Source organism: Tursiops truncatus, chromosome 4 (genome assembly GCF_011762595.2).
Source record: "Tursiops truncatus isolate mTurTru1 chromosome 4, mTurTru1.mat.Y, whole genome shotgun sequence".
In the NCBI taxonomy this organism is placed as follows: Eukaryota; Metazoa; Chordata; class Mammalia; order Artiodactyla; family Delphinidae; genus Tursiops; species Tursiops truncatus.
In genome coordinates, this window is record NC_047037.1 from 72,872,717 (window position 1) to 72,885,933 (window position 13,217).

Genomic DNA, 13,217 nt, shown 5'->3' on the forward strand with positions numbered 1-13,217 from the left:
TCTTTCAATTGATGATTCCTATTTAATCTGTGGCTAAAATCTTGAGCCAATGGGAAGCCATATAACACAGCAATTATGCTGTGCATATGGACTCTGAAACCAGACTTCCTTGTTTAAATCCTGGCCCTATCTGTTACTTTAAACAGATAAACCACATTGACTTTAGGCAACTATTTAACATCTCTATGCCTCCATCTTCCCATTGATAAAATAGGGATAATAATAGTACTTGCCCTCCAGTAGTTATTATGAGGATGGAAGGATGGAAGGAAGGAAGGAAGGAAGGGAGGGAGGGAGGGAGGAGAGAAATAAGAGAGAAAGGGAGACAGAAAAAGAAAGAAAGAAACAAAGAAACAAAGAAAGTATTTAGAACAGTACACAGAACTATGCAAGTTCAGCATTTGATATGATTACTTAAATTCTTGTGCTGATCCTATGCACAGAAGAGTTTCATATGTATATTGATACTTAAAAGCCTAGGTCTGGGCTTCCCTGGTGGCACAGTGGTTGAGAGTCTGCCTGCTGATGCAGGGGACATGGGTTCGTGCCCCGGTACGGGAAGATCCCACATGCCACAGAGTGGCTAGGCCCATGAGCCATGGCTGCTGAGCCTGTGCGTCCGGAGCCTGTGCTCCACAACGGGAGAGGCCACAACAGTGAGAGGCCCACGTACTGCAAAAAAAAAAAAAAGCCTAGGTCTTCCTTAGCTAAACTTCAATTAGACCAGAAATGTTAAAAAAAAAAAAAGAAAAAACTATCCATAAAAGTTAATAAACACAGACTCAACAGCATTTTTCCTTATATCAACCATAAGCAAAGATTCAGATCTGAGGAAAACATTTGTAGGCAAGTACAAAACAAAATGCTGCCTTAAATAAGAATTAAATTTTAAAATACTCCTTTAAATTAAAATTTATATGATTGACTACAAAGAGAACAGACGCCATAGAATTTCAACAGTTAAACTGAAACTTATCTGTACATAAGGAAAATGTTAAGTACGTGGATGGTTATTACTCTAGAGTTTGTCTAGGGAGGGAATGGGAAATGTAAGGCCTGGAAAGCTTGTTTTTTCTGATCACCCTAACCATTGTTCCTCTACCTTTGTGCTTGGGCATCTGGAAAAGGAAGCAAACGTGTTAAACAGCTTGATGTACTGATTACCAGAAATAAATATGAATTTTCAGAAGAGAACTTAAAGGAACTGGCTAAATATTCTGGTCCATTCACTTCCTTGTACAGTAGGGTATTAGATCCTAAGGGAAAGGATAAGAAAAACAGTATTCCGGGCAAGGGAGCTCTTTCCAAACTTTGGACCAATTACTCCCACTTCTGGTAGAACTTGGTACATTAGTATATTTTTCATCATTCCATTCCATGATTCTAATGAATGAAAAACTCTTTGGAAATATCTTTAGCTATAAAAATGGTTGTGAAAGAGGGATAATGCTAACTAAACTTTCATCCCAGGGTCGTTATTGTAAGGCTCAACAATGTGAAGCTTTTGGAGAAAGAAAGCATTCACATTCATACTAAGGTTTTTAATTATATATCCTATGCCCTATAGGGCAATGGTACTATAAAAATTTATGAGTTAGAACAACTATAGTACTATAAAGTAAAAAAACAAAAAGTTATTTTAAGGGTCACAATTTTTAAAAGTTATAGAACTAACATTGAGAAAGGGGCTTTTAAGCTGCTATTAATCAACATAAGAGTACAAACCGTTACTCTTTATACTTCTATAAAATCATAAGTAGGGCCTCTGTTAAGTCAGAAAATTTTGTGGGTGAAGATCATAAACCAGAATAAAACTGCAAAAGTTTTGTTCTTTTGTTTACTGGAGTGGTGACCACTACTGAATGTTGTTTATAAATTTGGGTTTTTCCTTCTCTGTTGAGTTTCTATGATGGAAAATTACCCTTTTTTAAAGCCTGACAGTAAATATCATTGATAAAACTTTATCTTGTTAACTGAATATCTTCCCTCTTTATTTTTGATTCTTACTGAAGGAGACAATAGAAAGGAAACACTAGTCTCTTTTGTACTATTTGTTAACTAGTTTAATTTAAGAATTAGACTCATTTTAAAAGCATTGAAAGGCTTAGTTCTTGGGTTTCCAATATCTTTGCTTTTCATAAGTTAATAAGGAAACTAATTCCTATAATACCCATTAATGTCTTAAAAGTACCTCAAAACTCATAGAATGTTAGTATTAGAAGGGATCATTTACTTAAAACTCCATCACACTACTGAAGCCCGTGTGCCTAGAGCCTGTGCTCCACAAGAGAAGCCACTGCAATGAGAAGCCCATGCACTGCAACAAAAAATAGCCCCTGCTTGCTGCTGGCTGCAACTAGAGAAAGCCCACTCACAGCAACGAAGATCCAACACAGCCAAAAAATAAATAAAATTTAAAAAAAAACTTTATCACAATTTACAAATGAGAAAACTAAGACCAAGAAAGCAAAATGAATTGCCCATAGCACACAATTAAACCATAAAGGTCCCCAACTCCAAATCCAGTGTTCTATTAAAATTTTGTATAAACTTTTATAAAAGCTGTATAAACCCAGGTTATACATATAATAATAATAATAACTTTAAAATCGTAAGGGCCGGGCTTCCCTGGTGGCGCAGTGGTTAAGAATCCGCCAGCCAATGCAGGGGACACAGGTTTGAGCCCTGGTCCGGGAAGATCCCACATGCCACGGAGCAGCAAAGCCCGTGCGCCACAACTGCTGAGCCTGCGCTCTAGAGCCCGCAAGCCACAACTACTGAAGCACGCACGCCTGAGCCCATGCTCCGCAACAAGAGAAGCCACCGCAATGAAAAGCCCACGCACTACAACGAAGAGTAGCCACCGCTTGCCGCAACTACAGAAAGCCTGCGCGCAGCAACAAAGACCCAATACAGCCAAAAATAAATAAAAATAAAATCAATTTAAAATCGTAAGGGGGAATTAAAGGGAAATTTAATTTTCTAATCACAATACATATGGACTTCTTTTCTGTTAGACATGAAAATCAATTTACCCTCTCATTTTTATAGCAATTTTCATTTATCATAGAATCAGAAATAAGAATATATTCTGTACAAATTATATAATGTAATTTTGTTAAACGTAATAAATATGTATTTGTATTTATAAATTGTTTCTATTTTATATCTACAACCCAAGTTATTAAAACTTACAAGAGCTTAAGAATTCATAAAGATTTTGCCCACTACCAAGCTGAGTTTTTTGATAACTCAGTGGTCCTTTGAGGAGGAGTCCATAACATCATTGAAAATGTAATGGCTGACACAATGATGTGGCTGGATATTTAAAAAGGCAGATTGCAAGATATTTAGCAATAACAAAGTCATTTTAGATGAAAGCAATATTGACAGGGTCCAGTTGAATTTCCTCCCTCTAGTGTTCAGTTAGCTTTTAGCAGCTGAGAAATACAAGATAGGTAAGACAACACAATTACTTGTTCCATCTCCTCAGTATATATATTGTATTTATACTGATTTATCTATAGGCCTTTTAGAATAATGCCAATATATTGGAAGAAAAGGATATTCTGATTGGTAATGTACCTTGAGCTATGTCTATTTCACTCCATTAATTGAGAGTACATATCTCAGATAATTATTGTAGCCCTTTATCTGATATGAAGGTGCTATTTCCCAAGTTAAATTGAATGGCATAGGTACTGACAATGATGGAGAAATAAAAAGAAAAGAAAGCAAAAATTAAGTAATGCTGAATGTATATACCACGCTGATATTTTTTCTTTTTTCATACTGAACTGGCATGATATAGTTTAGAATAGAGAGCTGGTCTATGGTGTCCTCCAGAACTGCAGAGATCCTCAGTACATCTAGAAGGGAGAGTGGCTCCATGACTTCTGGGATGATTTCTACGGCTGTTTCTTTGGCTGTTTCTTCATTTTCTTCTACAGCAGTAGGTGGTTCACCTGTCACTGACACTCTCACCTCAGAATGCCAGATTTTTGGAGGAAGATTTGAGGCTTCCAGCTGACCTCTAAGAATGGAGGAAAAAATAAGTCAGCCACCAAATGTTTAAAAATTACTTAAACTCAGAAGCAGAGGCAGCATGTAGATTGGCTCCTACAAAGTCCATTTTGTCATATAATATAACCAAGATAATGAACAAAAGTAGTTTGCAGATGATTCTGCTAAATACCTCCCAGTAACATTCTGACCTTCCAAAGAAAAGCAACTTACTGGTTAATAAAGATATGTAGCCTGGGCTATTTGGCTATGCTTAACCAATTTGAACTTGGGCTAAAATAAACTTTTTCTAGCAACATCTTTAGATGCCAACCAAAACTGTCTCATGGTTAGTAAAAAATAGAACGTAGTAGCCATTCTCCAAGATGGACCATATGATTCTCACCTTCTTGTACTCTTGCCCTTTGGTAGTCTTCCCCACATTGAATAGGACTAACCTATGTAACCAAAAGAATATTGTGGTTTCCAAGGCTAGGTGAATTTGAGACATTAAAGCTTCTCCATTATTCTCTCATATCTCTCACTCTGTGGGGATCCAGATGCCTTGTCACAAGGACACTTAAGGAGCCCTGTGAAAAGGTTCATGAGGGTGAGGAACTAAGGCCTCTTGCCAACAGCCAGCATCAACTTGCCAGCTCTGTAAATGAGCCATCTTGGAAGTGGATCCTCTAGCCCCAGTCAACTCTTCAGATGATTGGCCAACTTTGACTTATGAGAAATCCCCAGACAGAACCATACAGTTAAGCTGCTCCCAAATTCTTAAACCATCCAACCAAGCTATGCCTAAATTCCTGACCCACAGAAATTGTGTGAAATAATAAATGTTTATATTTTAAATCACTAAGTTTTGGGGTAATTTGTTACACAGCCATAGGTAAACAATACACGGAAATTTAACATAAGGCATTTCATATATATATATATTTTTTATATATATACATATGAATATATAATAAATTGGAATTTGGAACATACTCTTCCATTCTTCTTGAGTTAGTTTTGTTAACCTCCTCGGTACATTTATAATCTCACAAAAATGCAGTCACCTAAAGTGGGAAGAAAACATTGAGATTAGTTTAAGGGAATGTTGAATGACATTTAAGTTATTTCTATACTCTTCCATTAAGAGAAAAAGAATTACAAGTGCTGTGGCTTATCCCCCCTTTTGGCTTAGCAGAGCAGTCCTGGAGATGGAAGAACCACTGCCACCGTGTGGCACAGGTGTATTAAGTAGTCAGCTTAATTATTGGCAGATAAATATAATCTTCGAGTTTCTTAAGGTAAATTAGTGTCCAGCATGGCTTTTGTATGTTTTTTAATTATATTCTGAGTATTAATTGGTAATCTTTATATAACAAATTTACTTTTCTGTTATTCTGATTACTAAAATATTTAATTTGATGGCTCCATTTCCCTGATCTGCCAGATTAACAGAATTTATTGCACCCAGACTTAGAAAAACAACTGATATCGCACTTAGAAAAACTGTATTTATCCTGAAAATCAGTTTAACACTGCTGTTAAGATGTTACCCTTCCTCAGTAAACCAAAGTCCTTTCTGCTTAAATAAGCTTTACAATGAGAACACCCTATGGAGATTCTTGCTCTATACTGAATGAATAATGAATGGTAAGTTTCCAGTGTGATTTTGTCCACAGTAAAGTGATCCTGAGGAGGGCGGTTACAAGTATGTCTCATGCAACAAACATCTTATATGCAAAAATTAAAGAATCTTTATGTAAACTGAAAAAAAGATACTCCAAACTAGCCAAATTTTCTGGTTCAAGGACAGTCTTAGGAGGAAATAGCACGGTGTTAAGATTTTGGTTTTTTGCTGTGGTGTTGTTTCTTTATTTTTCCATTTTTTAGGCTTGGGGCATAGGTAAGTGTGCCTCACATAGGTAAGATGGGACTATGCTTATGTAGAATCCAGTGCTTTCGTTCTGTTATGGCTTCTCATTCCTCAATACTAGAAACTCAGGAGTCATTTCTGCTGCCATCCTGACATCAGCATTCCCCCAATTCAAACCACCATGAGGTCCTGTGGATTTTACCTTCAATTTCCATCTCCCCCAACACCATGCTGAATATAGCTGTTGTTTCTTGCCTGAACTACTCTAACAGCTTCCAAATTTTTTAAAATTAATTAATTATTTTTGGCTGCATTGGGTCTTTCTCTAGTTGCAGAGAGCAGGGCCTAGTTTTCATTGCAGTGTGTGGGCTTCTCATTGCAGTGGCTTCTCTTGTTGCAGAGCATGGGCGCTAGGTGCACGGGCTTCAGTTGTTGTGGTGTGCAGGCTCTCTAGTTGCGGCGCACGGGCTTAGTTGCTCTGTGGCATGTGGGATCTTCCCAGACCAGGGCTCAAACCCGTGTCCCCTGCATTGGCAGGCCGATCTTAACCACTGCGCCACCAGGGAAGCCCCACAGCTTCCAAATTAAAAGTGATCTTTTTGAAATGAAGAACTCATCTTTTAAAGTTGAAAATTTCATCATGTCTCTCCTTAGAACCCTTCAATGGTTTCTCACTAACTTGCGAAAAAAAGTAAAATTCTTAACTTGGACCATAGGGCCTGCATGATCTGGGCTCCTCTTCCTCTCCAGATCCATCTGGCACTGCACTTTTATTGCTCTCATGGCTCCAGCTTCAATGGGCTTCTTTCTCCTATGGAATCATGCTCCCTTCCAACTCAGGGTCTTTGCATATGCTATTCTTTCAAGTTGAACGACTCTTCCCCTTACCTCTTCACCACTGGTCCATCAGGTACTAGCTTAAATCAGTGGCATATTTCTAGGTATCTGCCATTTGCCCCATCTGGAGCCAATCTCCAGAGAGAAAATTTTTTCTCACATTACCTTCTAATGTGCCATATATTTTACTCGCTCATTGTCTTGCTCCGCCTACTAGGATGTAAGCTCCATGAGGGCAGAGCTTTCTGTTGTTCTGTTTACTGCAGCCTCCTCCGAGCCAAGAACAAAATTTCGTACATGGTAGTCAGTCATTCAACAAAGTGCTGACAAAAGGAATGAATCCATAGGGCAACACATAAATGTGCAATAGTTAGGAAATGTAAATCTCTCACGTCCACTAAGCTATCCCATTCTAGTCTACGAATATTTACTGAAGACCTATGGCACGTGACCACGGTGCTGCGCGCCGCCAGAGTTTGGCAGCTGAATGACTTCTCCTTAAAAGGCAACAAAGCCTTTTCAGGACAGTGCTGTTCACCCTCGGAGTCAAAATGAAGACTGGCGGTAAGAACTTAAGTCATTTCTGGAAAGAGATAAAGGAGTAGAAGGAGGAAAGGAGTATGGGGGTGGTGGGGGACAAAAGATAAAGAGAAGGAAGAGCTCTCTTCTCCTGCCTTTGTGTTCGCAGTCTTTCTCTTCCTGGCTAGGATCCGAGAGTTTCCGTTCGCCCTACTGCTATGTGGTAAGAAGGAAAGATACCCACTTGTTGGCGAATCAAATCTGGGGTATTCGAGGCGGGGGTAGTCCTCCAGTCGGGCTTCACTTTTCCCGCTACAGCACCCGACGCCGCCGGAACCAAGCTAAGGTGTTTCTATGGCAACGCAGAGCTTTGGAGGACCTGTTCTTCTCCTTTAGCTGGCTACCATTTTGCCTCCCTCTGTTCCAAAGTATATAGTACATGTTGCAGTTTACAAAGATAAAAGGACTTAGGGAAATAATTGTACGAGTGCTCTTGAACGTGGCTTATTTCAGTCAGAAGACGATTTCTGAAGCTTATTTTTTTGGCGGTGGCGGGAGATACCTAAATGGGGGGGGCGGAGAGGTGTTTACCCACGAGGCCACGCGGCGGGGCCTTCTGTTTCTTTTTCAGCCATCTTGGACGCTGTGGAGGTGTGTGGCGTTTCCGCGGCTGAACTTTGGGGGCAAATAAGTGGGGTCGGCTCGGCTATATGCCTCTCATGAGATGCTGGTGCGGCTCCGAGGCTCTACCAGCTAATGATTTCTATGGATTCCAGCAACAGGGAGGACAGGATGGAGGAGATACGGGACTGATGGTGCTGGTCCCCTGACCTCCGAGAATGGGTGCTCCGGTAACTGGAGTTGCTTGCGGTCCCTAGCGGAATAAAATATAAAATAGATGCATTTTGTCTGGCAGCAGTGGCACTTTTAGGCAGGGTTCTTTGTTCATTTACTCCCACCTCAAACCTGGCTTTGCCTGTTCACTATGTCTTTCCTTAGCTTTTCTTTCCCATTCAGTCTTTAAAAGTCTTGTTCTCTGCGTGCTTCTCTGGCTCCTTGATCTTTTTTTTTTCCCATGATCGTGGCGTGAAGTTTATTAAGGCTTTCTTTTGGGGTTTCTAGGAGTTACTTCCTGTAGTGTACTGTCTTGCTACTTTAGGTTTTGTCTTCCTTTTGGAATTTGCTTAGTTATCAGGTATTCTCTGAGTTTGGGGCGCTATTCCAGAGGAGACTAGGTGGGAAACGAGCGTTGCAAGATTTTAAACTGATTTATTTTTGTTTTAAGGCCTGCTGGGAACAGGACTTCTAAAACGACAAATATGTCTGGAAGGTATGCGTTTTAAATATCATTGCTTTGTACTTGTAGTTTGTTTATTAGGCGTGAGCCTACATGTGAGTTTAAAACTGGTGGCGAAAAAATTTAGATGTTTGCTATATAGGTAACTTCTAGGTGGTTGTCATTACAAGCCAAATCATACCTGTGGTTTGTTGAAGTTAAGTGAGATCTTTTAACAGCTTATGATTAACAGTATATTTTGTCTTAGGCTGTGGTCCAAGGCCATTTTTGCTGGCTATAAGCGGGGTCTACGGAACCAGAGGGAGCACACAGCTCTCCTGAAAATTGAAGGTGTATATGCTCGAGATGAAACTGAATTCTATCTAGGCAAGAGATGTGCTTACGTGTACAAAGCAAAGAAGTAAGTTGATAGTATTGTGCTTTTTGAATTTTCACTTGATTGGTCTCATTTGAAGTTAGTTAAGTAAATGGTACTGTTGTGGTTTCTACTTTGGGAGTTCAAGGAAATTCATGGTTAGTGTTGGATATAGGTGTCTTCTGCACTTAGAAAAATTACAGCTATTGTTTTAAGGATGGCATCAGGTCCTTGTATTATGATCTTAAGGTTTTATAGAGCATTTTTCATATCGCTTAATTCATTTTGTTGATCTCTTGAAGTTACAATTTTTATAGATGTTTAAAGATGTTATCTCTAGAGCATTGGTTCTTAAACCCATTCCAGATCAATTAAAATCTCTGGGATAGAGGTGGGGGCAGGGGTGGAAGCAATGGGTGGACTATTGTGTATTTAAATTGGTTTGAAAAAGATCTTTGGGAACATGTTTTCATCTCCCCCATCCCCCTTTCCTCCTGCAACCAGAGTGATCCTTTAAATTTTTTAATTTTTTTCCCAATCGTGGTTTGCAGGATCTTTAGTTCCCTGACCAGGGATTGAACCCGGGCCCTTGGCAGTGAAAGCGTGGAGTCTTAATCACTGGACCACCAGGGATTTCCCAATCCTTTAAAATTATAAGTCAAATCATCTGTACATTGCTCAAATTCCAACTCTTCCCCATCTCATTTAGTAAAAGCTAAAGTCATTAAGGAGCTTCTAAGACCCTATGCATTCAGGGCTCCCTCTGTCCTCTCTTAACCCAGCTAGGATTCATCTCTTGGCATCGTTTGCCTTTCTACAAGCCAGGGACACAACCTCCGTTTTTAACACAAGCTGTTCCCTTACCTTCGAGTCTTTTTTCTGGTGTTAGCTTCTTAGTAAGGCCTTCCCTGGCTATTTAAAATTACAAACAAGTTCCTCTCTCCCTACACTCAAAATGTCCTCACATTTCTTGTCCCCCCCTTCCCTGCCCCCTCCGCGTATTACAGTTATTACCGTTTAAGCTAGGGTTGAGGACAACTGGTCTATAAGTCACCTTGATTTTGTACCACACTATACTGGTTGTCTGGGTTCTCATGCCTTTTTTAATCTTCTTTTAAAATCAGCAATACAGTAACTCCTGGTGGAAAACCTAACAAAACCAGAGTAATCTGGGGAAAGATAACTCGTGCTCATGGAAACAGTGGCATGGTTCGTGCCAAATTCCGAAGCAACCTTCCTGCTAAGGCCATTGGACACAGAATCCGTGTGGTAAGTACATTATTAGCAATGTGGCACCTTTTGAATCAAACTAAGCTCACGGTGTTTGGCTTTGACTACTAAGGACTATTGTGATTATAAAATGTCACCAATAGATCATGCTGTAAAATTAGGGGCTACTGTGTAAGTGTATTATGGAACATTTTCTTGGCATTATAAGAAAAGTGAAGGCAAAGGGTTCAAATGGATTATGCCTAGATTTCAGGTAATTGCTAAAGCTGCCTGGGGGTGGTGGGGAATAGCACAGTTGACCCTTGAACAACGCAGAGGTTAGGGGCACTGTGAGAAATCCACGTACAACTTTACAGTTGGCCTCTTCATCTGTGGATTCAGTCAACTGCGGATTGTGCAGTATGCATTTACTGAAAAAAAATCTGTATATAAGTGGACCCGCACAATTCAAACTTGTGTTGTTCGAGGGTCACCTATTTAAATGAACAATTTTATGGCAAATATATTTATTGGGCTCTGAAGTAATTGCTAGAAAATAAAAATTCAGCGTACCTTTTCCTGGCATAATTAATATTTCCGATCTCTTCATCATGACAGTCTTGTTCAAATAGGTATTAGTTTTATTTTATAGAGGAAAACCAATGCTCATGTCCCAGGACTTCAACTACAGATTCTGTGATATTTTTAACAGGATAGCTCCTGTTTTCTTCAGTTAGGATCCATTTTTATTTTATTTTATTTTATTTTATTTTGCGGTACGTGGGCCTCTCACTGTTGTGGCCTCTCCCTTTGCGGAGCACAGGCTCCGGACGCGCAGACTCAGCGGCCATGGCTCACAGGCCTCGCCGCTCCGCGGTATGCGGGATCTTCCCGGACTGGGGCACGAACCCGTGTCCCCTGCATCGGCAGGCGGACTCTCAACCACTGCGCCACCAGGGAAGCCCTAGGATCTATTTTTAATAGACATGGCTACATCCTTGGGGTCATAGGGTACTTTTGAACCCTGCTGAGCAGTTGAGATTTCTCATCAGAGGAGGTTTTTACTATCATTAGAGGAAGCAAAATTAAATGGACTCTCAGGTTCCCAGTACTGGTTCTTAGTTAAAGAATGTTCACCTAGAAACTGAAGGCTCTAAAAATTTAGTTCCCTTCCCAGTAGGCTATAAGTCATTGGGTGCCTTTCAGAGATGGGTAATGGGACAATGGGAGATTTATTCATGTTGTGGTATTCAATAACTGTTTGTATATAACATGCACTTAATGACATTATGTTCTTTCCCCCCACACCAGATGCTGTACCCTTCAAGGATTTAAACTTACTGAAAAGTAAATAAATAAAAGTGTGGATTTGTTCCCTTGTATTTTTGTTAACACGGCTTGAAAAATTCTTTGCCCTGAATTCAGTTGCGAAGTGCTTAAATGGTGGTGGTTATCGGGCATTTTCAGAGTATACGGGAGCCCAGAGAATATGGCAATTACAGAGATTTAGACAACAGGAGGGTTTTGATGAGGATAGGATGTATCTGAATATAAGACCTTAAATGTTGGGGGGAAGGTTACAAGTAAGCTTTATTTGGGGACGGTGGAAAGGAGTGTCTTGGAAGGTTTACAGTGATGGAGTGCTGGAACCTAGCCTATGAAAAGTTTTTGGACAAGTGGAGATACCCGCAGGAAGGATAGAAGTCAGTTTTTAGCCAGTATTGATATACACCATGAAATTTTTCCAGATTTCCACACCAAATGGATCTATAACTTTTCCCCTTATTTCAGCTATGGTACTGGTAACTGCCTCCCTCATTAAATTGAAAGAAACTGAAAATATCTTAACTTCCTAAAGTACCTTGTAGTAGCATGCACTTGCTTAATATAGATTGGTTGGGAAACTTGGGGCTTAAAAATGGTAGTTGGGAGAAATTTGAATGAGGATTATATTGATGGTATTTGGCAGCTCATTTAGATGAGATATCCTTGGGATTTGTGACTGGACAAAGCATCCAGTATATAACACTTGACTGGAAATAATGTCTCAGTTGAAAGTGTCCCTAAATTGCCACATACCTTAAAAAATCTTGGTGGGGGGTGGTCAGGATTGCCTGGACAGGGTTGCTGTCCTTTACTCCATGTTTTAATAGTAAAGTGCAGGATTGAGACGTTTTGGCATGATACAAAGGCAACTAAGCAGGGCTGCAGAATATTTTTAAATCTCAGAATGTGCTGAATACAAGTTTGAACCAAGGCATCAGTTCGAGTATGGTGGATTTAGGTGTTTGATGCAGTAGCAGGTACTCCTTTTATTAACCAACAGATCTTGACATTCCACTGAAAATACCAACAGAAAACTGGGAGTTTACCAAACAGCACCTCTTTTAACAGATTTTAATTGTATTTGTTTTCTCTAAGAAGCAGATTCTAAAAAATTATTAGCATGAAGGCGTGCAGCAGTTCTACGGTTTGCTTAGTTTAATGGTGGCCCTGAAGCCAAAATTGCTGTTGGAAGTCACCGAAAAGGGGCTTGTGTTTGTACTGCCAGTCTTATTTGTCTGGCAGCAACCCTCAGGAGCCATGGCCTCAAGACAAACAAGGTGGATGGTAAGGAGAAGCAGCTTGGAGTCATTGGTCAATTATGCTCTCTTCGTGGGATCTAAGCAGTTCATTTCATGGCCCCACAACTTGAAATTTGGTTAGGGGACTTCCCTGATGGTCCAGTGGTAAGGAATACGCCTACCAATGCAGGGGATGCAGGTTTGATCCCTGGTTGCGGAACTAAGATCACACATGCCGCGGGGCAAGTAAGCTCGCATGCCACAACTAGAGAGAAGCCTGTGCACCACAAGGAAGAGCCTGCATTAAGACCCGACACAACCAAAAGACATATTAAAAAATAAGGGGGGTGGTGGTGCTTCTCTGGTTGCACAGTGGTTAAGACTACCTGTGCAGGGGACATGGGTTCAAGCCCTGGATCGGGAAGATCCCATATGCTGCGGAGCAACTAAGCCCGTGTGCCACAACTACTGAGCCTGCGCTCTAGAGCCCATGAGCCACAACTGCTGAAGCCCGTGCGCCTAGAGCTCATGCTCCGCAACAAGAGAAGCCACCACAATGAG

General features: G+C 40.3%; 2 protein-coding genes across 5 annotated transcripts in view; one reads left to right on the forward strand and one right to left on the reverse strand.

Annotated features, from left to right (window-relative positions):
• The window catches only part of DRC9 (dynein regulatory complex subunit 9), a 48,348-nt gene extending 40,759 nt beyond the window's left edge, over window positions 1-7,589 (reverse strand). For all 3 annotated transcript variants that reach the window (XM_073804121.1, XM_033855716.2, XM_019922965.3), the window contains exons 1-3: window positions 7,476-7,589; window positions 4,999-5,069; window positions 3,766-4,033 (exon numbers count right to left, since the gene is read on the reverse strand). In XM_073804121.1, coding sequence (XP_073660222.1) covers window positions 3,766-4,033; window positions 4,999-5,006 — 276 coding nt within the window. In that variant the 5' untranslated portion in view covers window positions 5,007-5,069; window positions 7,476-7,589. The remainder of the gene's footprint in view (window positions 1-3,765; window positions 4,034-4,998; window positions 5,070-7,475) is intronic.
• Window positions 7,590-7,782: 193 nt separating this feature from the next.
• On the forward strand, window positions 7,783-11,512 carry RPL35A (ribosomal protein L35a). 2 transcript variants are annotated; one of them, XM_004330833.4, is made up of 5 exons: window positions 7,783-7,882; window positions 8,517-8,561; window positions 8,776-8,928; window positions 10,008-10,152; window positions 11,404-11,512. In XM_004330833.4, the coding sequence occupies exons 2-5, from the start codon at window positions 8,551-8,553 to the stop codon at window positions 11,425-11,427; spliced, it is 333 nt and encodes a 110-aa protein (XP_004330881.1). In that variant the 5' UTR covers window positions 7,783-7,882; window positions 8,517-8,550; the 3' UTR covers window positions 11,428-11,512. The 2 variants fall into 2 exon arrangements, with proteins under 2 accessions (XP_004330881.1, XP_019778526.1); XM_019922967.3 differs by lacking the exon at window positions 7,783-7,882 and adding an exon at window positions 7,889-8,082.
• The last annotated feature ends 1,705 nt before the right edge of the window (window positions 11,513-13,217 follow it).

What these genes read in the sequence shown, in the direction of transcription:
- RPL35A (XM_004330833.4), top strand. An exon ending in TACGTGTACAAAGCAAAGAA is followed by an intron (nt 8,929 to 10,007) that starts GTAAGTTGATAG and finishes TTTTAAAATCAG; the next exon opens with CAATACAGTAACTCCTGGTG. An exon ending in TTGGACACAGAATCCGTGTG is followed by an intron (nt 10,153 to 11,403) that starts GTAAGTACATTA and finishes CCCCCACACCAG; the next exon opens with ATGCTGTACCCTTCAAGGAT.